The 27,086-nt window shown below is 48.9% G+C and overlaps 2 protein-coding genes and 4 non-coding genes across 7 annotated transcripts in view; 5 read left to right on the top strand and 1 right to left on the bottom strand.

Annotated features, from left to right (window-relative positions):
- The window catches only part of TAF12 (TATA-box binding protein associated factor 12), a 28,625-nt gene extending 21,016 nt beyond the window's left edge, over positions 1 to 7,609 (top strand). For both annotated transcript variants that reach the window (XM_060081586.1, XM_060081589.1), the window contains exons 5-6: positions 5,258 to 5,346; positions 7,130 to 7,609. In XM_060081586.1, coding sequence (XP_059937569.1) covers positions 5,258 to 5,346; positions 7,130 to 7,165 — 125 coding nt within the window. In that variant the 3' untranslated portion in view covers positions 7,166 to 7,609. The remainder of the gene's footprint in view (positions 1 to 5,257; positions 5,347 to 7,129) is intronic.
- Positions 7,610 to 15,705: 8,096 nt separating this feature from the next.
- Positions 15,706 to 17,267, bottom strand: RAB42 (RAB42, member RAS oncogene family). Its single transcript, XM_060081575.1, has 2 exons — positions 17,029 to 17,267; positions 15,706 to 16,233 (listed from the first exon to the last, which is right to left on the bottom strand). Exons 1-2 carry the CDS (start codon positions 17,265 to 17,267, stop codon positions 15,810 to 15,812), a joined length of 663 nt encoding a protein of 220 aa, XP_059937558.1. The 3' UTR covers positions 15,706 to 15,809.
- Positions 17,268 to 24,637: 7,370 nt separating this feature from the next.
- LOC132484771 (small nucleolar RNA SNORA16B/SNORA16A family) lies at positions 24,638 to 24,772 on the top strand. Its single transcript, XR_009531321.1, has one exon. It is a non-coding gene; the product is annotated as a small nucleolar RNA SNORA16B/SNORA16A family (small nucleolar RNA).
- Positions 24,773 to 25,515: 743 nt separating this feature from the next.
- On the top strand, positions 25,516 to 25,646 carry LOC132484788 (small nucleolar RNA SNORA44). The gene has a single exon (XR_009531337.1). It is a non-coding gene; the product is annotated as a small nucleolar RNA SNORA44 (small nucleolar RNA).
- Positions 25,647 to 25,874: 228 nt separating this feature from the next.
- Positions 25,875 to 26,001, top strand: LOC132484796 (small nucleolar RNA SNORA61). The gene has a single exon (XR_009531345.1). It is a non-coding gene; the product is annotated as a small nucleolar RNA SNORA61 (small nucleolar RNA).
- A 666-nt stretch (positions 26,002 to 26,667) lies between these two features.
- Positions 26,668 to 26,741, top strand: LOC132484817 (small nucleolar RNA SNORD99). The gene has a single exon (XR_009531364.1). It is a non-coding gene; the product is annotated as a small nucleolar RNA SNORD99 (small nucleolar RNA).
- The last annotated feature ends 345 nt before the right edge of the window (positions 26,742 to 27,086 follow it).

Raw genomic sequence — 27,086 nt, 5'->3', positions numbered from 1 at the left:
TAGACACTAAATTTGAGCTTGGGTTTTTCTGGGAGATACTCATCTAACACTGATAATTGTAATCACTTGGAAATGAATAAGCTACCCCCCTGCATTGGTTGCAGTGTGATCAAAAGAAAGGGGACAGTCCGTGACTACAAAGACAGTCAGGCCAAGGGAATGAGGCAGAAGATATTAAGGGATTGAGTGCAGATCAGCCCATGGCTGAAAGGCTTCCTTCCCAGTGTCAGGGAGATACTGCTCCGGGAGGCGCTGGTAGTGGAGGTGGAATAAATAACACACTTCTGGTTAACATTGCTGGTATTAATAGCAAAAGACAGCTATTTCAATTATTTATTATTGTGTAACAAACAGGGCTTAAAACAGTAACAGTTGTTCGTTTTGCTCATGGGCCTGGGGGTGGACTGGGCTTAGCTGGGCAGCTTTGCTAAGGATCTCTCATGTGATTGAAGTCAGGTGGTGGCTGGGGCTGAGAGTGTTTTGAAGGAAGGCGTATTAGTCTCCTAGGGCTGCCGTAACGGTACCACAAACTAGATAGCTTAAAGCAACACAGACTGGGGGCTTCCCTGGTGGTGCAGTGGTTGAGAATCCGCCTGCCAATGGTGGGGACGTGGGTTCAATCCCTGGTCCGGGAAGATCCCACATGCCATGGAGCAACTAAACCCGTGTGCCACAACTGCTGAGCCCACATGCCACAACTACTGAAACCCGTGCGCCTAGGACCCGTGCTCTGCAACAAGAGAAACCACTGCAATGATGAAGCCCACGCGCCGCAATGAAGAGTAGCCCCCGCTCACCGCAACTAGAGAAAGCCCGTGTGCAGCAGCGAAGACCTAATGCAGCCAAAAAATAAATAAATAAATAAATTTATTAAAAAAAAAAAAAAACAAGAAAACAAAAACACAGATTTATTCTCTTAGTTCTGGAAGCCAGAAGAACACGGCTAAGCTCTCTCCAGTGTCTCTGTTGAAGAATCCTCCCTTGCTGCTTCCTAGCTTCTGGTGGTGGCCAGCAATCCTTGGCATTCTCTGGCTTGTAGCTGCATCACTCCAGCCTGTGTCTCGGTCTTCACGTGGGCTTCTCCCCTCTGTGTCTGTGCCTCTTCTCACAGGACACCAGTCATGCTGTATTAAGGGCCTACCCTCCTCCAGTATGACCTCATCTTAACTACTTATGTCTGCCAACAACCCTATTTCTAGTACATTCTGAAGTACTCGGGGTTAGGGCTTCAATACACCTTTCTGAAGGACACAGTTTAACCTGTAACAGAGCTTCATCATGTCCACATCTGATGCCTGGCCTGGAACACTCAAAAAGCAGGGACTCCACAAGTCTCTCTCTGTCTGTCTCTGTGGTTTCTCTACCTGCTCTCCTCATATGCAGTCCCAGGATAGCTGGACTTCTGCATGGCAGCTGCGGGCTCCCAGAACAAGTGTCCCATAATCATTTGGCAGAAACAGCGTGACCTTTGGTAACTCAGTCTCCGAAGTCACACAGCATTACTTCTGCTGAATCCTGTTCTTTGAGGCAATCACAAAGACCTGTCCAGGTTCAAGGGGAGGGAATACAGACTCCACTTTTTTTTTTTTTTTTTTGCGGTACGCGGGCCTCTCACTGCTGTGGCCTCCCCTGTTGCGGAGCACAGGCTCCGGACGCGCAGGCTCAGCGGCCATGGCTCACGGGCCCAGCTGCTCTGCAGCACGTGGGATCCTCCCGGACCGGGACACGAACCCACGTCCCCTGAATCAGCAGGCGGACTCTCAACCACTGCGCCACCAGGGAAGCCCTAAAAATATTCTGTATTTTAATTGTTGAAAATAAAATTGGAATATCAGTTTTTTCATTAAGGGTAAGAATTATCACAGACATGGATACTCAAAAGTCTGCATGACCAGAATAGCTTCTGTAGTGGGCCTGATGGAACCTGAATCATAATCAGAAGGTTGTTTGGAGGCCCGGCATCAGGGTTTGGGGAATTAGGGAACCTGGTGTTAACCATCTAGGCCTGCTGCCCACAACTTCCCTGCCCCACGCCCAGCAAGGATAAGCTTGGGGGCGAGGCTGTAAACTCTTTTTTTTTTAATTTATTTATTTTATTATTTATTTATTTTTGGCAGTGTTGGGTTTTTGTTGCTGCGCACGGGCGTTCTCTAGTTGCGGCGAGCGGGGGCTACTCTTCGTTGTGATGCACAGGCTTCTCATTGCGGTGGCTTCTCTCATTGGGGAGCACGGGCTCTAGGTGTGTGGGCTTCAGTAGTTGTGGCACATGGGCTCAGTACTTGTGGCTTGCAGGCTCTAGAGCGCAGGCTCAGCAGTTGTGGCGCACGGGCTTAGTTGCTCCGCGGCATGTGGGATCTTCCCGGACCAGGGCTCGAACTCGTGTCACCCACATTGGCAGGTGGATTCTTAACCACTGCCCCACCAGGGAAGTCCCGAGGCTGTAAGCTCTTGATGGCTCTCTTTTGGATGGGCTGGGATGGGCACTGCCAGTGTTTGCTTCTGACCCGGCTATTTTCTATACTTGAATAGTTGAATAACCTCCCCTTCTGATTGACATGGCCTTTCTTTATTTCTGTTTTTTTTTTTTTTTGCATTAAGCATATTTATTTGTAGAGTATATATTCATACTAGTTCATTATCTTTAGGTTTAATTGAATGTAAATGTTCAGGGTTACTAAACTGATTAACTTATGTATCTCCTAACCTATTTTACTTGAATATGTGTTCAATATGTATATATATATATATATTTTTTTTTTGCATTTCCACAATATATATATATTTTTTAATAACATTTCTTTTTTTAAAATATTTATTTATTTATTTGTCTGTGCTGGGTCTTAGTTGCAGCGTGCAGTATCTTTTTGTTGCGGCATTCAGGCTCTGAGTTGTGGCATGTGGGATCTAGTTCCCTGACCAGGGATTGAACCCGGGCCCCCTGCATTGGGAGTGCAGAGTCTTAACCACTGGACTACTAGGGAAGTCCCCACAATATATTTTAATCAGAATTTATTATAAACATGTATATGTAAATATACACATATTACACATACGCATATGTTACCATATATATTACCATAAATGCTATACAGTGCATGAATATTTATATTGTGATTACACCTGACATATGTTCCATTTGATTTGTCTGAAGTGAAGATCATTTGATTACTTTACATGGTACAGAATTACTGAGTCAATTATGCACATAATGGTTCCTTGCAAGAATGTATCTTCAGTATATTCAATATGTGTATTTTTGAGACAGGATCTTTCTTCATAAATGTGAAAGTTAAATGAGATAATGAACATAGAATGCTTTGCACAATGCTGCTTTGTCCCAGCCATTTTATTACACATTTTATTCACTAAATGTTGTTGCTATTCTATTAATATTATATAAAATATAAATACAGTTAACCCTTGAACAACATGAGTTTGAACTGCACATGGTCCACTTATTGGTGATTTTTTTCAGTAGTAAATTCTGCAGTACTACCTAATCCACGGTTGGTTAAATCTGTGAATATGGAGGAACTGCATTTATGGAGGAACAGCATGGTTGGAGGGCTGACTATAAGTTATACGCAGATTTTCAAGTGCAGGGAGGGTTGGCGCCCCTGACCCCTGCCTTGTTCAAAGGTCAACTGTACACACTTATTTAAATATATAGTTACATGTACTTAACATGTTTGTATTCATGCCTGGTAGCTACTCTCTTTAAAGCGACTTTGCATATCCATATCCTGATCCACTTTGTGTTGATTGTAAAGTGTAATTCCCAGAGAATAATCTTAGTGTCACTTTCAAGTACTGACAACAACTTATTATTAGCAGAAAGTTTCATTTTTATTTTCAAAGAAATATTGGAAGAGAGCTGTATATAAAATTATTCTAGAACCAACCATGAATCATTCATTCACACAATATTTGCTATGCATTAGACACAAAGTATAACTATAAAACCACTAATATTCAATTTGATTTTAAGTAAGTGCCTGTCTGGGGCAAATCAAATTTGCAAAACAAATGTTTTCAGTGCTCTAGGGGAGCATGATAAAGGAGTCCCCATGTAATTCCTTTTGAGTAGAGATTTATTCCCTAAATAATCTTGTGTAAGTATAATTTTTTTTTATATATATTGGATGTACTTAAAGTGCAGTACCCTTTTTTTTTTTTTTTTGGGCTGTGTTGGGTCTTCGTTGTTGTGTATGGGCATTCTCTAGTTGCGGCGAGTGGGGGCTACTCTTCGTTGCGGTGCGCAGGCTTCTCATTGCGGTGGCTTCTCTTGTTGCGGAGCACGGGCTGTAGACGTGTGGGCTTCAGTAGTTGTGGCATGTGGGCTTACTAGTTGAGGCTCGTGGGCTCTAGAGCGCAGGCTCAGTGGTTGTGGCGCGTGGGCTTAGTTGCTCCGTGGCATGTGGGATCTTCCCGGACCAGGGCTCGAACCTGTGTCCCCTGCATTGGCAGGTGGATTCTTAACCACTGTGCCACTAGGGAAGTCCAGGACACTTTTATATGTGGATTTAGGGGGCCATGTGGCTATGCCAGTTACTGAAAAAGTGGAAAAACCAAATCTCTGCCCTCTGATAACTTGTAGTGACAGTCTTACAGGGATGGTCATATCCAGTGGCACAAGGACATGGAGCTGTGGCGTGGACATACCTCTGTCTGTATCTGTATCTCTGTGTATTTATCCCAGGCTCTGGGATTGCATTATGCCATTGAAGCCTCTCAACCATCCTATCAGGTGGTTATTTCTGTTGTTACTACCATATAAAAGGTGAAGAAACTGAGACCAAGGTCATATTGCTCCACAGTGAAGCAGCAGAACTGGGGCTTGGCTCTTAACTCCAGATTGCAAAGAATGCCTTTCTGTTCCTACTCCTCCTTTTGGTTTGAGAGGGGTTACCTTGAGCATAGGGGTAAGACAGAAGAAACAAATAGCTTTTTATTGAAGAAACAAATAACTTTCCTTTCCTGAAAAGCTGCATGGAAACCTTAGGGCTCCGCACTCAAAGTTTTGACTCATTTACCTCTTATTTCTTTGCAAGAAGGTCAAATAGTGTCCTTTAAAACCTTGGAGGCACCATATGTGATTCCCCCATTTGTGTCCCATAGAGCCCCTCTGCAGAGTTACTGTTAATTGGTACAGTTGATTGCCCAGATTAGTCCTCCCTGACCCTTGTCTGAGGGTCACACTGCACCTTGACACTGCCTTCCTGGTCCCCTTATCTCTGTGTGGGCTTCTTCCTTACAGAACGCCAGTGGAACATGTGGATCCCAGGGTTTGGCTCTGAAGAAATACGACCCTACAAAAAAGCTTGCACCACAGAAGCTCACAAACAGGTGAGAAGGCTTCAGAGTTTCGGGCCAGCCACAGCTGATCCCTTGAGCTGTGTCTCAGAGAGAATGCACACAGATACCGTCACTGTGGTTGTCATTTCCCCCAAATGTCAGAGAGGGCAAAAGGCAGCGGGGCTGCACGGGAGATCAGCCAGATTTTTCCTAGGTGCTTTGTTGTTCCCATAGGGGGTCTCAGTTTTTTCTCTCAACTCTAATGGGTGACACTTAAAGCTGTCGATTCTAGGTTCTTCTAACCTGTATGGAACTCGCCCCCTCCACATCTCTTTAAAGAAATCTTCCTTCATTGTTTCTGATTTGAACATCATCTAGGGCCCTCCGACTAGAGGGCAGTTTAAGGAAAGCAGAAATACGCTGTACTTGTGCTAGGAGGTAGCACCCAGGCTTCTCTGCCAGGCGTCTGGCCTCTGCCCCAGCTTAACCTTTGTTCTCCGTCCCTCTTACTGCAGAACTGAGGGGTCAGTAAGAGAACCTGTCTCCACGTCTGCTAGGGAACAAGCTATCCCAGTCGTTGGTCAGTCTCATAGCAATGTTGGCCTCCATTTGACAAGTCTTAATTTAACTGGCTACTCCGACTTGAAAAGTGGTCTTTTTCCGAGCTTGATGGCCACAGTCAGGCAGTTCTGGCTGAGTGTACCTCGCTTTTCCATAGCCTGGGATCTCTGGAGTGGGTATGTTTACAGAGCTCATAGAGGAAGCCCTACAAGGAGACCGCCAATAGCCGGAATCGAAGGACTGCAATGTTGTTCAGAAGGAGGTCCCTCCAGGCAATAGACGGTCATTTGGCTCTGCTCTCAAATTACCACTTTTCAGCCCTATTTATTTATTTATCAATCAACCAATATCATAATGTTCAAACAATCTCTTAGTCAAAAAGGGTGAGCAAAGCAAGTCATTCATTTGGCCAGTGACTGGTAATAGTAAGATTTGAAACCCATGATCTGAATGTTTCCCTGATGGGTTATGGTGGAAATTGTTAGGGTCAGTTTCCTTCCTTGCAGGCTATCAAGTGAGGAATGTCAGCTCCCTTTACATGTTGGCAACAGGCTCAAAACAGAGCCCTCTTCCTTATTTATTTATTTTTTTAAAAATTTTTATTTATTTATTTATTTATTTATTTTTGGCTGTGTTGGGTCTTCGTTTCTCTGCGAGGCCTTTCTCTAGTTGCAGCGAGCAGGGGCCACTCTTCATCGCGGTGCACGGGCCTCTCACTGTCGTGGCCTCTCTTGTTGCGGAGCACAGGCTCCAGATGCCCAGGCTCAGTAGTTGTGGCACACGGGCCTAGTTGCTCCGCAGCATGTGGGATCTTCCCAGACCCGGGCTCAAACCCGTGTCCCCTGCATTGGCAGGCAGATTCTCAACCACTGTGCCACCAGGGAACCCCCCTTCTTCCTTATTTTTTCCATCATCAGAGAAGGAGATTAGGGGAAGGAGGTAAGCCTAGAAAGCACATGTTTTGATGGCCTGTCCCTTAAATCCCCAAAAGGCAGGAGCTGTCACCTGCTTTTAACTGTTTTTGCCATCCTGCTAGTATAGGGCTTTTGGGGTCTTTTGGTCAATGAAATGGGTCCACTGGCCTGTGGAAACTTGTCTTAGGGCCCCACAGACTGTGCTTGAGTTAGAAGGAACTGCTGAGTTTCCCTGTGCCTGTAGGTTCCTGAGGAGTCCAGCCTGTGGTGCAGACCATGCTACCTGGTAGCCACACATGGATGTCCTGGAAAGTTCCTGACTCTAACCTGTGTAATTGCTTATTTCTCTCTCCTTTCAGAGAATGGCATTGATCCGGAAAACAACCAAGAAATAACACACGGAAAGGTCAGGGAATGGACAACAATGTATTTGGAGATACTTGAGCTGAGACCTCAGCCATCTCATCCTTGGATTTTTTTTTTTAATGCTTTACAGAGAAGCATATATTTTTTATTAACAGTGCAGCAATATCTATAATGACTGAGAGGATCTGCCAAAAGAATAAAGCCTCCTACCCCAACTTCCGGTCCCTTTTTCCTGCCATCTCAAAGAGGAGCAGTGTATCTTCCAGAGAAGATTTTATTTGTGGTTTATTATATAAGTGATTGAATTGGGGAAAAGCATTATGGTCTTGTTTGGTGAGAGAGTATTAGCAGGATTTGTAGAGGTATTTGTTTCCTTTTCCCTCCCCCTTTTCCCTGTACTTTGTAATGTCAGTGTTTATATGAATATGACTTTCATTTGCTTTTCCAGAATAAAGAAGTTATTAATCGAAAGACACAGGGTTCATGGCTTACAGCCTTTGAAATGCCAGAGGAGGGTAAGCAAGGCTGGATGTAGCTCTCTAGTCAGCAGATGGCAGCACCATTATTCATTTCTGTGATGGAGGAAAAAACCCAGGAACTTTTCCATTATTTTACTCCAAGGAAGGCCTTACCATCAGTAGGACTTTTAGTCCAGATTGTCTGCCATAAGAATTGAGCAGGGTGACCTTCTCTCATGAGCGCCAACCTGAAGAGCCATCCTGATTTGGGGAAATCCTTTTTTGACCTGCTCTTCTGGAACTTCTGGAGTTCATCCTTGACTCTAAGAAAGGATGGCAGTAGACTAGGGGAAAGGCCTTTCTGTGCAAGTTTCTCTCTGTTCTTAGTTGTTGGTGTCCCTGATCCTAGTATTTTTACCATCGTGCAGAGGAAACCAGGCCCCTTGAGACCTCAGGGTCATGACCTTCAGTGGTACCTAGCATCATCCTATTATGTTCCTGGCAGAGCCCTTGTGGATTGTGAGTGTTCCGTGGGCTTCAGGGAGTGTAGCTGTTCCACCCAGGGGCCACCAGCATGGATACATCCACCTTGCCGTGCTTTGGGCCTCTGCCTCCTGAGGTTTGGTCTGTGGTGGGACCCTGCTTTTCACTCCCACCCTGGGTTTGGCTCCATGACCCCTCTCTTCACAGCTCTTAGATCTCTTGAGTGAGCAGCTTGAAATCTGTGCTGATGTCACCCTTGCTTTCGGCTGAGCTCTCAACGTAGTGAGCGCCCCAAGAGGCAGCCCGCTTCTCCCCTCCCACCGGCATCACCTCTCCCTCAACCACCAGGTCACTCTTGTGGCCTACCACCAGGAAGAGGATGTTGGAGGGTTTTGCTTTCTCCAGAACCTCCCGATGCCGCTAGGGGACACTCTCAAATGATGTTCTGTTGGTGATTACCAAGCCGCAAAAGGCCTGCCAAGTTCCTGCAGTAGGAGCGAGTCATTGGCCTCGGCAGCCAGGAAGGAATCCAGAATTAGTTTTGAATCCTCCACTGAGGACAGAAGGGGACGGAAATCAGGGCAGTTTAATGGAAAGAGCTAGGTAGCGTCAGAAGACCTCAGTTCTTGACCAGCTGCGTGACAGGTGAATGGCTTCATCCAGCTAGTCCTCTTGTCCTGTATGTATACCGAGAGGCTTGTTCATTCAGCGAGTATTCATAAGCTCTGCCCCTGCCCATGCCAGGCATGGCCTGCAATGATGAATGAAAACAGGGAGCGACCTGCCACTGAGTGAAAGGAAAACTGCTTCCATGACCAGGGCTGCAAAGAAGAGACTCCCAGGGCGGGGGAGGGCGTCTGAGCTGTAGAGCTGTAATTTGAGGAACCCAGGGGAAGGCGTGGGGATCACTTTCAAGGAGAGAGAGCTGCACATATGCCAGCCCCGCTGCTGTGTGATGAGGCAAGATGGGCCAGGTCCTGCAGAGTCTTTCGTAGGCCCCAGCAAAGAGTGGCCTTTACCCAAAAGTAGCAGGAGCCATTGAAGGGTTTTAAGCAGAAGCATGATCGGTCAGGTTGATGTTTTGAAAAGCTCACTCTGGCCAGACAGTGGAGGGGGAAGAGGGCATTTGTGGAAGCAGAGGTTCCTGAGAAGGTTGTTGCCTGGACTGAGGTATTTGTGATGAAATGGAGAGAAGGGGGAAATCCGACAGCTGTTTAAGTGGTTACTGGAGGTGGGGGTACTGGAGAGCGGGTGTCACCTGGTGATTTGTGGGGAGTCTTCTGACTCAGTGCCTGGGGCAGCTCAGCCCCTCGTCCTGGGCACAACGCCCTCTACCTTGCTAAGTAACCAGGCCCACCTGATTCCCAGAGCCCAGCACAGTCTGAGCACATGTAGGACTTAATACATGCTGAGGAGCCCAAGGGGTGGCAGGGCTGGTGAATTCGTGTGCTCCAGTGTTGGGAGGGTCTTGGTAAGAGTGCTTATTAGGTGCCATGTTTTATGCTAAGCACCTTCTGTGGATAAGCTTGTTTTCCCAACAGACCTGAAGAAACAAGTGTTTGTCAAGCACTTTATTTGCAATATCTCATTTAATCCCATTTTCCAATGAGGAAACTAAAATTTAGAGTTTAAGTAATTTACTCAAGATCACACAGGTAGGACTTCCCTGGTGGCACAGTGGTTAAGAATCTGCCTGCCAACCAGGCAGGTGGATTCTTTCCTGTTCGAGCCCTGGTCCGGGAAGATCCCACATGCTGTGGAGCAACTAAGCCCGTGCACCACAACTACTGAGCCCACGTGCCACAACTACTGAAGCCTGCGCACCTAGAGCCCGTGCTCTGCAACAAGAGAAGCCACCGCAATGAGAAGCCCATGCACCGCGACAAAGAGTAGACCTCACTCACCACAACTAGAGAAAGCCCGCACGCAGCAACGGAGACCCAACGCAGCCAAAAATAAATAAATTAATTAATTTTAAAAAAGAAAAAGTTGCCTTTGTTTAAAAAAAAGTTCACACAGGTAGTAGTGATGGTGCTGAGATTTCAACCAAGTCCCTCTGACTCCAGAACCTGCACTCTTAACTGTGCTCTAAACTATCTCACCAAGTCCTGTGGGGACAGAGGTGGGAGTGACAGTGCATGCAAAGGTCCGGAGGTGTAAAGAAGTCACTGCATCACTGTGGCTAAAGCACAAGGTGCCACATGAGGAGAGAATGGCCGGAGATGAGCAGAGTAAGCTTGGGGGTGGACAGCCCTCAGGCCTAGTGATGGGGTCCAGTGCTCATGCTTTGGAGGCCGCCATGTGTGTGTCTTGCGGGGGGAGGTGGTACATAGTGTGGGAGGCCCAGCAGGCTGGCTCTGGGCTTCCCACCTCTCTTCAGCCTCAGCAATCTCTCTTTTAATTGTGGAGGATTTCAGGGCTGTGAGAAAGATCCCATCTGACAAGATTCTGATGCTAAAAGCAGGCATATAAACAAAACGTTTGAAAACCACTGCACAGGTAATGGGGAGCCAGTAAAGTTTTTTCTCACTGCTGTGGCCTCTCCCGTTGCGGAGCACAGGCTCCGGACACACAGGCTCCGTGGCCATGGCTCGCGGGCCCAGCCGCTCCGCGGCATGTGGGATCTTCCGGGATAGGGGCACGAACCCGTGTCCCCTGCATCGGCAGGCGGACTCCCAACCACTGCGCCACCAGGGAAGCCCCCAGTAAAGTTTTAGACGGAGGATTGACGTGATTATATCTACATGTTAAAAACCTTGCTCTGGCTGCCAGTGGAATTGGAAGCAGGCAGGAGGGGGACCAGCCAAGAAGTTGGCTGCAGTTAATTTGGACTAAAGGTAAAGGAATAAGGCTTGAGGTTTTCCTGAGAAAGAATGAACCAAAAGGCAGGTGTAGGAGGTGGTCACAAAAGCGGGGGTGAGTTTTGAGGACACAGAAGAAGCCATCTGGGATGAGGAAGCCATCCTGGAGAGGGTCCCTCTTGCATGAGGTGAAGCAGGGAGGAGGAGGAGGACAGAGCTGGACTAAGCTCTCACAGTTCCCTGTAGTTAGGAAAGGCTCCCGGGGTCACCCAGTGTAGCCTCTTATTTTACAGGTAAGGATATCGAGGTCTGGAGAGATCATGTGGCCTGCCCGTGGTCACAGGGTAGGCCAGGACTCAGACCTGTGCTCTTGGTCCAGAGTTCATCTTTGTCAAGGCCACCAATGCCCCTTCTCTTCCTGATGGGTGGGCTCTCCCCCTCAGGGGTGGGTGGTGACCTTTCCTGGCCAGCTAGACCCCCAGGCTCTGCCTCCATGAAGGGCACTGAGAAGTCCACCGCCACTGCCTGGGCGACGCCCTCGACAAAGATGCCCTCCACGTAGTGTCTCAGCAAGGATGGTTTGTCCACATTTGGGTCTCCTAGGAGGAGGATGTGGAACTGGTACTGCCAGAGAGGATCCATATGGTGCAGGAGACCAGCCAGGAGGAGAAGCGAGCCCAGAACCGAAGCATAAACCACGTGGTCTGGGGCTGGCTCAGACTTGCAGTGAGAGACGTAGAGCCAGAACCCAAAGGCAATCAGGGGCTTTTGGGTCTAGGCTCCCCAGGATATGCCCAGACCCAGGCTTAGTGAAGCCTCCGGGACAGAGTGCCATTTGAAACCACCATGCAGAACTGAGTCCCTTCAAGACAGAAGCAGGACTTCCCCAAAATAGAGGCCCTGGTCCTATACCGATCCTGAGAGGTCCCCAGGTGTAGCTCAAAAGACCGTGGGTGGCAGGCCACAGCCCCCATATGCGAGGATGTCCTTCCTTCTCTCTGCTGGCTTGAGTCCCAGCCCTAGGTCTGTACCTACAGGAGGGAGGGCTGTGCAGTGTGAGGCTTGCCTCTCCCAACACTGGGACTTCCATGGGACATGTCCCAGCAAGGGGCCCTAGAGAAATCCTCCCACACCTGTCAACCACAGACCAAGCACCAGTTCCCCCTCCAGGGCCAGGATCCTAAGAATAACATTCATAAAGAGAAGGGAGAGTGAAACAAGATTGGCCATTCCTGCTGGTATTTATTGAAGCTGAGTTATGAGTACAAGAAGTTCTTCAAACTACTTTATACTAGTTTTTTTTTAATTGGAGTATAATTGCTTTACAATGTTGTGTTAGTTTCTGCTGTACAGTGAAGTGAATCGGCTATATGTATACATATATCTCCTCACTCTTGGACCTCCCTCACCCGCCCATCCCACCCATCTAGGTCATCACAGAGCACCAAGCTGAGTTCCCTGTGCTATACAGCAGGTTCCCACTAGCTAGCTATTTTACACGTGGTAGCGTATTTATGTCAAGCCTAATCTCCCAGTTCATCCCACCCTACCCTTCCCCCCACACATCCCACCCCCGGTGGCCACACGTCCATTCTCTACATCTGCGTTAGTTTCTTTACTCTTGGTTATGTTTTAAATTTTCCCTAATGGTATTAAAAAGCCCTGTGTTCCCCTGCCCAAGGCAGCCTCCCCAAGGGAATCAGCCCTGGCCTTGAAGAGCTACCCTCTAGTGGGGCAAAAAGGTACAACAGTGCCTGAAATCCGCAAAGAGAGCCAACTCAAGTTAGTGCCCTGAAGGCTCAGAGAAGGAACTGATATGTTAGGCTGGACTAAGCCTTGAAGGGTGAACAGAGTTTTGACAGACATGGAGGAAGGTCATTCCAGGCACGGAAAGGGCACATGAAAGACACAGAGGGGGCTTGTCGGCAGAAGGAACTTAACATTTATTAGGCACTTAACACACGTTGTCATATTTAATCCTCTAACAAACCTGTGAGGTAGGACTCATTCTTATTTTACCATGAAGAGACTGAGGCTCAGAGGCAGAGGATAGATCTGGGTTCCCACCTAGATTGCTTCCGTTCCAGCCTGTGCAGTGTGGGTAGGATGGGTCTTCCCTCTTCCTCCACTAGGTTTCAGTGGCTCCCAGAGCAGGCAAGGTTGTCCGAAAGGGTCCCATGGGTGGCAGACTTTTGGCTCTGTTCCTTCTAAAGGGCAAAGGAGATGGATTCAAGCCTGGGTTGCAAGGTTTTCAGGCTGAGGAAGCAGCCTATGGAAAGCCTTGGAGGCCAGGTAGCCTGACCTTGTCCATGCTGCTATGGTTGGAGGACTTGGCCAGGGTGCTGCCTTGGAGAGCTAGCTTTGCTTGCTCAGAATAACCTGGGGATAGACCTGAAGGGACGATTCAGGAACTCCACTCTTGGTAAGAAAGCAGAGCCCAGCCCATATCTCTGGAAGGGGGTCAGGATCTTTTAAGAGCTTTGTTAGAGTCTGGAATCCTTGTTATTTCCCCAAAGTGTGTACTTTGGTAGTCTCTATTCCCTAAAAGTGATTAATAGTAAAACCCTCAGGGGAAGAAGGGAACTTCCATCTTGTGAATTCCTGTGTGTGACAAGTACTGCCTTTGATTTGTCATCTAATCCTTTCTAAAACCTTTGAGTTAGGTATTATTATCCCCAACTTACAGATGAGTCCACTGAGGCTTACAGAGATAAAGTGAGTTCCACAGGGTCCCACAACTGTACATAGTAGAGCTGAGATTCAAAACCAGTTTTGACCGCAAAACTTGCCCTGTTTTTGGCAGCTGGGATAATGCGATGGTTAGGAGGTGATATTTTTCTGAGTGTTGCAGGCAGATCAGATAATACAGGGAGAGGGGAAAGTGTTGGGGCCTTCCCTGCAAAGGAAACAGCATGTGCAAAGCCCAGGGCTGCAGGTGGTTGGGAACCTGGGCAAAGTGTGTGGAGATGCTGTAGGACCAGATCAGACTGGACTGGGGGGAAAGGGTTTGGATTTTACCCCGTGGGCATGGGGAGCCAGGGAAGGATTCTAGGAGGGGGGCAGGCAGGTCAAATCTGTATTTTAAAAAGATCCCCTGGGGCAATGTGGATGCTAAATCACACCCTACAGGCCTGAGACCCTCAAGAGGGGTGGCACAATCTACACTAAAGACCGCGGGGCCTGAACCATGACGGTGATGGCAAACTGGGTGCGGGGCCTGCTCCCAGGAGAGAGGGCACCTGCTTCTGAACAGTGGGCAGCCCTCAGGAGGGCATTTTTTTCTTTTTTCTTTTTTTTCAGTACGCGGGCCTCTCACTGGTGTGGCCTCTCCCGTTGCGGAGCACAGGCTCCGGACGCGCAGGCTCAGCAGCCATGGCTCACGGGCCCAGCCGCTCCGCGGCATGTGGGATCTTCCCGGACCGGGGCACGAACCCGTGTCCCCTGCATCGGCAGGTGGACTCTTAACCACTGCGCCACCAGGGAAGCCCTTAAAGCATTTTTGAAGGAATGATAAAGTACTCTAAAGCAAATCATTTCCCTCTCTTGGCCCAAGCTTTCTCATCTGCGAAATGAGGATAATCGAGCAGACCTTGCAAGACTGTCAGAAGGATGAGTGATGCTTTAAAAAGAGGAGGCAGACACCGGTTACTGAGTGGGAATCTGAGACTCAAGAAGGTGGAGTAACTGGCCCCGGGTCGCAAAGTGAGTTAAGTGGTTGTGCTCTTTTTGCTGTGGCAACTGCCCACGCCCTGCCCATGCCTGCTGGCACAATGACACCCCCAAGATACCCCCTCTACACCTGCTGAGATCCTTCCTTCCATAAAGCCTTCCTGCATTGCTGCTGGACATTTTGTGCCTAGCAGTTTCTGCTGCAGCTTAAGTTCCCCAGGAGGCAGATTCTGAGCGGGAACTCAGCATGCAGACTTTTACGAGGGGATTCTTGAGGGAGGAAGGGAAGAAAGGATTGAGCACGAGAATTTAGCTGTGATGTTGTCGTAACAGTGGCCTCAAATGACCCCATGGAGAGTGATGAAGCTGGGTTTTTCCTTCAGAGTTGTCTAGAGTTGAGACAAGAGGGCCAGGCCTTTGAATAGTGCCTCTGTCCCCCAATAGACCCAATAGATTGACGCTGGATTGTGGGCTGCCCCGGATGGTGGGCAGTTCCCAGAGAGATTAAACTGAGCTCCACCACCAGGCAGCACTCCCAGCAGCTGGGAGGTGCAGTGGGGAGGAGGCTATGGGTTCTTCAGCCCTGAAGGGAGATCTTGGTGGCTAATCACAGTGTCCACCATGTGCCCAACAGATGAGCTGTTCATATTCATCCCTGCCTCTCAGATCCAGATCCAGTCCCTGGCTTTGGAGTAGGGGCACTGGGTAGCAACCTGGGTTTGAGGGCACACTTTCTCATCCAAACCTGAGGACATAAGGAGGCTCCAAGGCTGGCTCAGCCTGAAATTCCCCGCACCTGTCCTTGCCTGTGCAGCAGCGTCCAAACGCTGAGTGGTTCAGCATCCGAGCCCAGGGACGCTGCCAGAAATGGCCACATCCCGGCCAAGGGGGGAAAGAGCGGTGATGACAGTTCTTGTCATTCGATTCTCATTGTGTGGGAGGCTCTGGCTGAGCGTAGCCCATTCATTATCTCATTCGTGCCCACGACCCCCTGTGAGGTGGGGTCTTCTATGAGTTCCTCTGACCATGGAGGAAACAGGCTCAAGGACAGGAAGCTGCACACCTGGCCTCTTAGATCTTTCTAGTAGAAAGGGGCTGAGCTCTTGAGACCCCCAAATCCAGGAGACAAGACTGTACCAGGATACTGTTTATATTAACTCTCAGGATAGATTCTGCCATATGCCCTCCAGAGAAATACTAACACTCCCCATCTCACCAGCACTTATGAGGTCCACACTGCTTTAACCCTTTCCCTCCCAGAGTCAACACTTGCATGGGCCCGGGTGCTGTGTGCTGCTGGGGGGCCTGGGGATTTGGGTGTTATGGATGAGCCGGACACCCCCCCAGTCCTCCTCCAGTTTGATGTCCCCCTGCTGCAGGGCCTGCTGGATGGCATCAGTGAGGGTGTTGAAGGCCAGGTCCACGTTGCAGTTATTTTTGGCGGAGGTCTCCACGAAGGCTATGCCCAGGGAAGCAGCCAGCTCCCCTGCCTCCTGGGCCGAGACACAGCGGGTGTTCTGCAGGTCACTCTTGTGGCCAACCAGCAGGAAGATCGCCTTGTCAGGGCCCTGAGTGGCCATGACCTCCTGGTGCCAGTCTTGGATGTGTTCAAAGGACTTCCTGTTTGTCACATCAAAGACCAGCAGGACACCCACCAAATTCCGGTAAAAGGACCTGGTGATGCACCTGACGGCGGGAGGGAGTAAGTTGGGAGAGGCTTATACCTTCAAGACACCCGATGCAGAACCACGCCCTCCATACACTGACTGCCTCATACCCACAAAGCTCATTTCACACTGCCCTGTGCTTCTCTTTCCCCGTGTCTGTCTCTCCCAAGTTACTGTGTGCTCCCCAGTTAGTCAGCAGTTTGATTCCCATACACTCCTGACCATTCCTCCATTCCTGGAGGAAGCCTCATGTTTTCCTGATCGCAGGTCTTTTTTCCCCCACTCTCTGCCTGGCAAACTCCTACACATCCTTCATGGCCAACATGAATCTCTCTTCCTTTCACATCTCCTTTACACCTCCCTCTCTGCCCTCCTGTGGGCTCTCTCGGCACCCAGGTCATTCATGCTTCCAAGTTTCAATATCGAACATCCCTCTAGGGCGGGCGCCAGGTCTTTATTTCTGTTTGTTTGTTTTTTGTTTTTTTTGGTTTGTTTGGCCGCGCCAGGAGTCACGTGGGATCTTAGTTCCCCCACCAGGGATCGAACCCGTGCCCCCTGTGTTGGAAGGCGGATTCTTAACTACTGGACCGCCAGGGAAGTCCCAACCTGCTGTTATGTGTAGGATGAAGGACTCAAGAGTGAAGGACCCAGGCCCAGGGCAGAGACCCCCAGATCTCTACTTGGGCCACTGAGGCTGACCCCTCTGAGGGATCCCCATGCCCAGGTGGACCAGGACTGACCCCGCCCCAGCCAGAGGCCCCTCACGCCAGCCCCTTCTCGTCCCTCCCCGCCCCACCTCCCACCCACCGCGCACCTGAAGCGCTCTTGGCCCGCCGTGTCCCAGAGCTGCAGCTTCACGCGCGGCCCGGCCGGCAGCTGCAGAGTGCGGCTGTAGAACTCGACGCCCACCGTGGGCACCGACTCGAGCTCCGGCTCGGGTTCCGGGATCCCGGGCGCGCCCGCCACATAGCGCCGCAGCAGCGACGTCTTGCCCACGGCCGCGTCCCCCAGCAGCGCGATCCGAAACTGGTAGCGGCAGCCCCCCGCCTCCATGTCGGGCGTCTGGCCTCCCGGGGCCCAGCCACCAACTATGCGGCCCCGCCCCCGCCCAGTCGCAGGGCCCCGCCCCCGCCTCAGGGCGGCCGCTGAGCCACCCAAACCAGGGACTGGAGAACCTGGGGCGTCTTCAGCACCCGGGGGGCGGTGGGGCCGGACCCCGAGGAAACCACCGGGCCCGGTGGAAACACCTGGACAAGTCACTTCCTTGCTCCGAGCCTCAGTTTCCTCCTCTGGAAAATGGAGATGAAAACCCTTACTTCAAGGATGAAGAGATTAACCTAGATAATATGGGGAGAAGGACTAGGGAGGACCGATAACCAAACGTGCACTGGCCACAGCGCCAGAGCGTCCACTGTATTCATCCGTTGGGTGGCTTCTCTCTGCAGCCCCACTCTCTATTAGTCCCCCAGCCAGGCCCCTGCTGCTGCTGGACCCGAAGAAACCCCTGGAGAAAGTTGGTTTATAGGTGCTCTTTCCCCCCCTCCCAGGTGCCCCTTTCCTGGAGCCCCACTGGCCCTGGCCTGGGGCCTCCCGTTCAGTGTTCAGGGTCAGTGTTCAACAGCACCCACTGCTTCCTCCCCTCCTGCCTGTGCAGGGCCCCAGGGCCCAGAGAGGGACTCGCACACAGGCAGCAGACAGACCACTGCAATTCCAGAGGGAGTGCAGTTTGCTTGTGGACTGGACAGCTAGCATTAATGAGGTGAGATGGTCAGTTCCTTATGCTCTGGGACAGCAACCCTTTGAGAAGGCCGGAGTGTGCTCATTTTAGAGCTGAGGAGACTGAAGCTCAGATATGTGGCTCGTCTCAGGTCACAGTAGGGCCGGGCCTCACATCCAGATTTGTCTCACTCTTCATGACCCCTTGATGTCACAAAAGGGGACCGCAAAGCAAGTTCCCAAAGGACCAGGGCTGAGTGGTCAGGTCCCACTTGGATTAGGGGCAAGGGTAAAGCAGGTACATCTGCCTTCAAGGTGTACTCCACTCTTTCCAGTCTGGCCTTCTTGACACCCAGGACATAAAGGCTGGAGTTCTGGTTGGTCCCAAACAGCTTGTCTGTTGGTTTAATCCCACTATCCCACTGTGGGTGGATGTTACCAGTTTAACTTGTTGTGGCAAACTGGCAGTGGGAAGCAGTTTTCACTAATGCAAACCATCGTATCATCACATTTCCTCCTTACACAACCTTGTGAGTAGGTGTTAGTCTGTCCAGTGTTGCTGTTGTTGTTGTTTAATATTTATTTATTTATTTATTTGGCTGCATTGGGTCTTCGTTGTGGCACACGGGCTTCTCTCTAGTTGCAGTGCACCGGCTCTAGAGTGTGCAGGCTTAGTTGCCCACGGCATGTGGGATCTTAATTCCCCGACCAGGGATTGAACCCATGTCCCCTGCGTTGGAAGGTGGATTCTTAACTACTGGACCACCAGGGAAGTCCCTGCCCAGTGTTCTGCGGCATATGGGATCTTCCCAGACCGGGGCATGAACAAGTGTCCCCTGCATCAGTAGGTGGACTCTCAACCACTGTGCCACCAGGGAAACCCCCCTGCCCAGTGTTTTTTACAGATGAGAAAACTGAGGCTCAGAGAAGTTAAGTAACCAGCCCAAGATCACTCAGCATGGAAGACAGACTAGCTGCCAAGTCTGTTTCTGCCTGGACAGTTTGGGGACCTGGGAAGGCCCAGGTTTTCTTGTGGCTAACTCTAAACACATCCGTGAGAAGCCATTTTGTTAGGTCTCCTAGTAATCCTGGCTTTTGGTCACCTGCACTAGCCTGAAGGGTCCCAAGTCTCTGCTTGCCTCCACCTCCAGGAGGGGGAGGCATCAGCTAGGGTATGTGTATTGGGGAAGGAACCCGCCCTGCCATCTCCGCCCAAACCAGGAGGGTCTGCCCCACTCCCACCTGCCCCACTGATTCTTCCATCGGGATATCCTTATCACCTTGCTCTGTTCAGCTGGAAAAACAGTTTTTGCATCAGGGCTGTGCAGATCTTCCTCCCCCCATTCCACCCCCGCCTTTCTTTACCCACCACTGGGGCTCCAGCCATGCTGAACATGTTGCCTCTTCTCAGCCCTCTGCCAGGAACACTCCCCTTCTGCTCGTCAAAGGGTAACTAACCCCTACTTCACTGGCCAGTGAGGTCACAGGCCCTTTTGTCCACTGTGATGTCTGTCTCCCTTCTAGGCTCAGGACTCTTGAGGACAAGGACCAGTGGCTGTATCCTCAGTGCTTGGCACAAAGTAGAACTTGGTAAATATTTATGGTTGAATGAATGAATGAATAAAGGTGGATAAATGCTATTTGTTCATTCATTCACTCATTTATTCATTCAAATACCACAACAGAGCTGGACTGAGGGAGCTACGGGGTCAGAGAAGACCTCTTGGAGAAAGTGAAGCTGAAGTTGGGTCTCCAAGAACAAGTGGGAGCCGGGGAGGTCAGGAAGGAAGCACACTCCATGCTGGGGCAGCTGGGCAAAGGCAGAGGCATGAAACAGCTTGAAAGGCAGTTTGAACCCAGACGTCCCAGAAGCCTTTGCAGTCAGCATGTGGGCACAGTGCACTGTCAGCATACGACTCCTTGAACTTCCTCTCCTAGACGTTCCTGCTGTGGGCTGGGATCATGTGCCTGTCCCTGACTGCACCTGGTGCTGGAATCCAGATATCAGCTGACTTTGCCATGGACTCCCTATGTGACGCAGGGGGCAAGTCATTTCCCTTCTCCAACCCTGCTTCCCCTTCTGCTAAGGGAGGTAAATCATGGCACCCACCTCATAGGGTAGTTCTGGGGTTACTGTGTATCGTAGCAGGTGCACATTTGCATTAGACAGATCTTAGTTTTAGTTCCAAATGATGCTTACTAGCTATGTGGCCTTGGCCAAGTTTTATTCATTCATTAATTCATTCACTTAGTAATTATTTCAATAAGTGCTGGCCATCTTTTATATACTTGGCACTTATACAGCAGTGGGGAAAAAAACACAATTCCTTTTCTTGGAGAGCTCACTTGTAATGGGGAAGACAGAAAATAAACTCATATAAAATGTGATGACAGGGAGCAATAAGTGTTATAAGTAACAAGCCATAGCTTGAAGGGTGGCAGGGTGCTATATCAAAATAGGGTGGTCTGGGGATTTCCCTGGTGGTCCAGTGGTTAAGACTTTGCCTTCCAATGTAGGGGGCGCAGGTTTGATCCCTGGTTGGGGAGGTAAGATCCCACAGTCCTTGCAGCGAAAAAAAAAAAAAACCCAAATCATAAAACAGAAGCAATATTGTAACCAGTTCAATAAAGACTTCAAAAATGGTCCACATTAAAAAAAAATCTTCAAAAAAAAAATAGGGTGGTCCGAGGAGGTGACATTTGAACAGAAAACCAGGGGAAGAGAGGGAGTGAGCAGCGTGGTTGTCTGTGATATACAGGGAGGACAGATCCAGGCAGGAAGAACAGCAAGAGTGAAGGCCCTGAGGTTGGAGCAGGCAAGGGATGCTCCAAGAGCACAGAGGCCAGAGAGAGGGAGCTGAATGAATGGGGAGCAAGTGGTGAGCAATGAGCGCAATCATCTGTGGCTTCAGAGGCCATAATGGGGACTTCAGAGGCCATAATGGGGACTTCAACTTTTATTCCAAATGTGTTAAGAAGTCAGTGATTTGGAGACAGGTGAATTACATGATCTGAATTTTCTCTTGCTTACTTTTTTTTTTTCTTACATCTTTATTATATAATTGATACATAATAAACTGCACAATGGCAGTATTTTATTCTTTATGGCTGAGTAGTATTCCATTGTATATATGGACATCTTTTTTTTAGTTTTTTAAAAATTAATTAATTAATTTCGGCTGTGTGCAGGTTTTCTCTAGTTGCGGCGAGCCGGGGCTACTCTTTGTTGCGATCACGGCTTATTGTGGTGGCTTCTCTTGTTGTGGAGCACGGGCTCTAGGTGCGTGGGCTTCAGTAGTTGCAGCACATGGGCTCAGAAACTGTGGCTTGAGGGCTCTAGAGTGCAGGCTCAGTAGTTGTGACACATGGCTTAGTTGCTCCACGGCATGTGAGATCTTCCCAGACCAGGGATCGAACCTGTGTCCCCGGCATTGGCAGGCGGATTCTTAACCACTGTGCCACCAGGGAAGTCCCTGGACCACATCTTCTTTATCCATTCATCTGTTGATGGACATTTAGCTTGCTTCCATATCTTGGCTACTGTAAATAGTGCTCCTATGAACATTGGGTGCATGTGTCTTTTCAAATTACAGTTTTCTCTGGATATATGCCCAGGAGTGGGATTGCTGGATCATGTGGCAACTCTAGTTTTTTAAGGAACCTCTATACTGTTTTCCATGGTGGCTGCACCAACTTATATTCCCACCAACACTGTAGGGGTTTCCCTTTTCTCCACACCCTCTCTAGCATTTGTTATTTTTAGACTTTTTAATGATGGCCATTCTGATTGGTGTGAGGTGATACCTTATTTTGATTTGCATTTCTCTAATAATCAGTAATGTTGAGCTTATTTTCATGTGCCTATTAGCCATCTGTACAGAAGATTCAATATGGTTAAGATGTCAGTTCTTCCCAAATTAATCTATAGATTCAATGCAATACAAATCAAATCCCAGTAGGCTTTAAAAAAATTTAAATCAGCTGATACTAAAATTTATATGGAAATGCAAAGGACTGAATAGCTAAAACAATTTTGAAAAAGAAGAACAAAGTAAAAAGCTACAGTAACCAGGAGAATATAGTACTGAATACAGAAACAGGCCTACACATATGGTCAACTGATTTTTAACAAAGATGCCAAAGCAATTAGATGGAAAAAGATGATCTTTTACAAAATTGAAGGTGGAACAATTAGATAGGCAATATGCAATAAATAAAAAACCAAACAAACCTTGATTCCTGCCTCACATGATACACATAAATTAACTCAAAATGTATCATAGATCTAAATATAAGAGCTAAATGAGCCTTAGTCTCATTATTTTAGAGACTTACAGTTTCATTTTTTCCCCATTTATTTATTTATTTATGGCTGTGTTGGGTCTTTGTTACTGTGCGCAGGCTTTCTCTAGTTGCCGTGAGCGGGGGCTACTCTTCATTGCAGTGCGCAGGCTTCTCATTTCAGTGGCTTCACTTGTTTCGGAGCTCGGGCTCTAGGCACGCGGGCTTCAGTAGTTGTGGCACGCTGGCTCAGTAGTTGTGGCTCACGGGCTTAGTTGCTCCGCGGCATGTGGGATCCTCCCAAACCAGTGTCCTCTGCATTGGCAGGCGGATTCTTAACCACTGGACCACCAGGGAAGTCCAGAAATAGTCAGACGCATCTTAAAGGTGAACGCAGGATTTGCTGATGCATTGGAAGTGGGATGTTAGAAGAGGGGTCCTGGGTCACCCTAAGGACTTACTGAGATGGGGAAAAGCAGGTCTAGAGGAGGCAAGACTGTGTTCTGAGAAGCCTATTAATAGATAGCCATCCAAGTGTAGATGTCACGGAAGCAGCAGGATATCAAGTCTGGAGCTCAGAAGAAAAGCGGAGCTAAAGAAACACATTTGGAAGTCATCAGAAAGTTTCTTAACCCTCATACAGTCTGTCGCCTTCTCCACAAAACGGGAATAATAGTAACACTTCTTAAAGTGTAAGTAAGGATAAAAACTTTTTAAAGTGTATGTAAGGATGAAAACTGATGAATAGATTAAGCACAGAATAGGTGCTTAATTCTTGACAGTTACTACTGGTTTTTATATTGACGCTTATTCATTCTATGGACAAAACGTGCACATGGCACAGTGATTATGAGTGTGCTGTTTGAGGTGGACTTCCGCATTCCAGTCCTTATCTCGCTTGCTAGCTGTGTGATCCATTCCTCAGTTTCCTTATGTGTGAAAAAGGCATAATTATAATACCCACACACAGGGTTAATGAAAACTAGCTGAGATAATGGAGCACAGTGTACTTAGCAAGCACTCAATAAAATTTTTTATCTATCAGCGGAAGAGATGAGGCTTGAACAAATAATGCATTCATCTCATGAGTACTGTAATCAGTCGCCTCTTACTTTTGGGAAGGAAGCCTTCCCCAAGATCCCTCTCCGAGAAGACCTCACAGAGCTCCTCCCCGAAATCAACTCAGTCGCTGCTCCTCCACGTGCCCACGGCGGTCTGAACGCAGCCCTTTCTCAGCTCACAGGGTTAACGGTTAACTTCCCGATGTTGAAGGTCTTCCCCGGACTGAACTCCAGATGGCACAGCGGTATCTGTGAGCCCAGTCCCCGGTATTGGACATTCACTGAATGCTTAAGGAAGGTGGAGGAACCTCTTCCGGTCCGGAAGGAACCACAAGGTTTCTCCATGTGAGTGAAAAGAGTCTCGCCCCGCACGCGCTTGGGGCTGGGAGCCAGACACGCGGCCCGCGCTGGCGGCGAAAGAACTACAACTCCCAGAGTCTGCGCGGCGCGCAGCTCCAACTGTCAGGCGCGGCCGCGAGGGGCGGGGCCTATATAAACCCCTTCTCGGCGCGCAGCTACCCTTTTTCCCGGTTATCGCGTCCTTGTTCAGTTGGTTCTTCGGGTTCTCTGCTATGGTCCACGCCCATCCTCCGCCGTACCCGGCCTTAGCCTCGGCGCCACCGGCGCCGCACTCGCCGGAGCTGCTTCCTGAGGCTGCGGGATGTTGAGCGTAGTACGGAGGACCCTGGCCTGCCGACCTGGTCGGATCGAGGTCCGGAAGGCCACGTTGGCCGCATGCGCAGTGAAAGGAGCCGGACCCTGTGAGGGCCGCGCCCTGCTCCCGCCTCGGCCCGCAGGGCCTTGTGCTCCGGTGTGACGGGTGAGTAACGCGGGCAGGCCGCCGGGTGCACGGCAGTTCTGGGACTGAAGTGGCTTAATTTGGGGGGAGACCACGTGATGGGGTCAGCCAGACCTTGAATATGCCTGTGACAGCTAGCTTCTCGGTGATCTTGGGCAAGTGACTTCCGTGCCTTCATCTAAACTATCTGGCGGCACAGCACCTGTTAAGGAAGTCACCATGGTGGGTATAAGGACAAGGTTTTCTGGAGGACGGGCTTTAGTCATTCAGATACTATTTTGAATCCCAGCTTTGTCACTTTTTCCATTGATAGACAACTTTCGGTAAGTAACTTGTCTAAGTCGTATAAAAAATGGGGATGATAAAATGGTCCAGTAAAGATAAACGAGACAAAACACTGGCACATAGTAAAACAAAGTGGTGATTGGGACCTATAGGATGTTTGTTCTTTCTTTTAGGCTCCAGAGTGTCCCAGTAGATGAATTGGTGATAAGTCCTGATGCACAGGATTTAGGTGAGTCTGAGGGCTGCACAGTGTTGGGCCTGCCCTGTGATCTGGATTACCCTGTGGCCCTTATCGAAGCTGCAGCTGCTTCCACATAGCTGCTGTGGTCAAAAAGGAGCCCAGAGTGACAGTTTTCCTTGACGGTCGCTGTTCTGTTTGCTGTAACTGATCTGCAACATTTCAGGAAAAGACAGCTCCCATTGTACCTGCCATTTCTCAGGTATAGCCAGAGACCGTTATTAGAGTTGACACATTTCCAGAGGCCAGCAGAAATGTTCCACTGATGAGGTCATGCATACAGAGTTAACAGAATAAGGTTTTTTTTTTTTTTTTTTTTCTTTTTGCGGTATGTGGGCCTCTCACTGTTGTGGTCTCTCCCGTTGCGGAGCACAGGCTCCGGATGCGCAGGCCCAGCGGCCATGGCTCATGGGCCCAGCCGCTCCGCGGCATATGGGATCCTCCCAGACCGGGGCACGAACCCGTATCCCCTGCATCGGCAGGCGGACTCTCAACCACTTGCGCCACCAGGGAGGCCCCAGAATAAGGTTTTTGAGAAGTAGCTTGCAGAGGCCAAGAACCAGCATGGAGGGGTAGATGGGGGTGGGTTAGATATCTGTACTGGGAAAATCCTGTGGCAGGTGGTGCAGATCTTGGTCGTGCTTTGGGTCATTGCCCTGAAAAGCTTATGGCATCAGTACTTAGGACCAAACGCTAGTCACAAACCGTAGTTCTGAAGACCAAATGAAGGGAACAATTAAGATCATTCAGGACAACTGTGTTCTCCTTTTAGCTGTGCCAGATTGAAGATTCCAGGATGACTGAAGTTGACCTTTCTGGTGAGTGAAGACTCGGGTAATGACAGTGATGGAACACAGCAGCCTCGGGACCTGGTAGGTTTTCTGTAGAGACGTGATTTGGGAGCTACCTAGTGGATCAGTACAGCATGTCTCCAAGGGCTATGGCTTGTTGTGGCCATGGGATCTCCAACTGCATGCAAGAGCAACTTGGAGAGACTTTGACAGCACAGGTCAGCGTAATACCTGCAGCTGCCACTCGCCTTTCCTATAGTACCTCAGGACCTGGGCTGCAAGCCTTCCACCTGAGTCCATATGTTTCCATCAAAAAAGTCAACTTCTGTGTATGGATCAACTTTTTGATTTAGAGCTTCCACACTTTTTTTCTGCAGGTTGCCCCCAGCTTTTACTGGCAGTGCCTGATACTGAAGTATCTGAAAATACCAGCTTGTTGCTGGAGCCATGCTTTAGAATAAGGTAAAGTTGGATGTTGAAGACAGCCTGACCCTCCGGTTCCCTTTCCCATCAGATCTGAACCTTGGTCTTGGTGGTCGTAAGAGGAGGAATAGTAGTACTGAAGCTGTGCCCATGGTGTCTGCTTATATAGCATGTGGGCTAGTTTCAAACAAGGTTGAATTCTCTTGGAACTTGTTGCCTCTTCCCCTGTAAAATGGGATAATCTTAGGCTTAAAGGGAGGCTGTATGTGAAACTGGGCAGTTGGTATAGTGATTGCTAATATTTCTGTATTTGGGAGGGATTTATCCATAGCTTTCTTGCCTCCTGATCGAGTGTTCTTTATTTTCCCTCCTAAGATGTTACCAGTAAAGCTTTCTTCTGTGATTGTGGATCTACAGAGTTGGGTGAGTTGAATGTCTGCCAGAAGCTTTCTCACAACTTCCTTGCAGCTTCCATTAGTATTTCACTGTTATCACCCTAAGCAGTGTAGCCAGTAGATAATAAGGCTACTCAGGTCTGTGTGTAAAGGTCTTTTTAATGTCATTTACATCTGGCCTTGTGTGCTGTATTTGTTGGCTCTTCATAACCGGAGGACAAGAAATAGATGTTGACAGTGTGACTTGGTCTGCTAGATTTGCCTATGCTAAATGCCAAGAACACACCTGCAGAGTAGAATGTGGCAGAAGGGACAGCCCTGTGTCTTTACAGGAAGGGCTGACTACTGTGAATGCAATAATGGGTTGAGCTCATGCTCATTGGTTTTGGTAACCTTGGAGTCTTACCCACCCCTCTCCTGGGAGAGTGGTTCTATTCTAGCTCAGGGTATTTTTTCAGGCTGTGACTGGTCCAGGATGAAACCTAATCTGAGTGGACATCTATGGATGATAAATGCGGATATGGGACTGAGACCAGCCCTTAGGAAAACCTGGGTGGCATTGATTAATTGGGGCATTATTAACACACTGGCGTACACTTCTTTTTCAGGAGAGAAACACTACAGGAAGAGGCAAATGGAGACAAGGGGCTCTTTTAAGTGGAAACACCTTTTTTTCTTTCTGATGCTGGTACCTGGCATACAAGTGACCAATAAAAGATTCCTGGATGTATGTTTGTGTCAATTTTCTTTGTCCCTCAAATTGTTGGTTATTCCCGTAAGACCCAGAATGAATTATAGTCTCAATTTCTGAAGAAAAGGTTGATCTCAGAAAGGAACAAAATGATCAGTTCTATAATTGCAATTATATTACTCTTGCTGAGTG

Source organism: Mesoplodon densirostris, chromosome 2 (assembly GCF_025265405.1).
Source record: "Mesoplodon densirostris isolate mMesDen1 chromosome 2, mMesDen1 primary haplotype, whole genome shotgun sequence".
NCBI classification, from domain to species: domain Eukaryota; kingdom Metazoa; phylum Chordata; class Mammalia; order Artiodactyla; family Ziphiidae; genus Mesoplodon; species Mesoplodon densirostris.
Note: the sequence above shows the minus strand (reverse complement) of the source record. Positions and strands in the feature narration are given on the sequence as shown.

What these genes read in the sequence shown, in the direction of transcription:
- RAB42 (XM_060081575.1), bottom strand. Translation starts at nt 17,267, where the DNA reads ATGGAGGCGGGGGGCTGCCGCTACCAGTTTCGGATCGCGCTGCTGGGG. An exon ending in GCGGGCCAAGAGCGCTTCAG is followed by an intron (nt 16,234 to 17,028) that starts GTGCGCGGTGGG and finishes TCCCGCCGTCAG; the next exon opens with GTGCATCACCAGGTCCTTTT.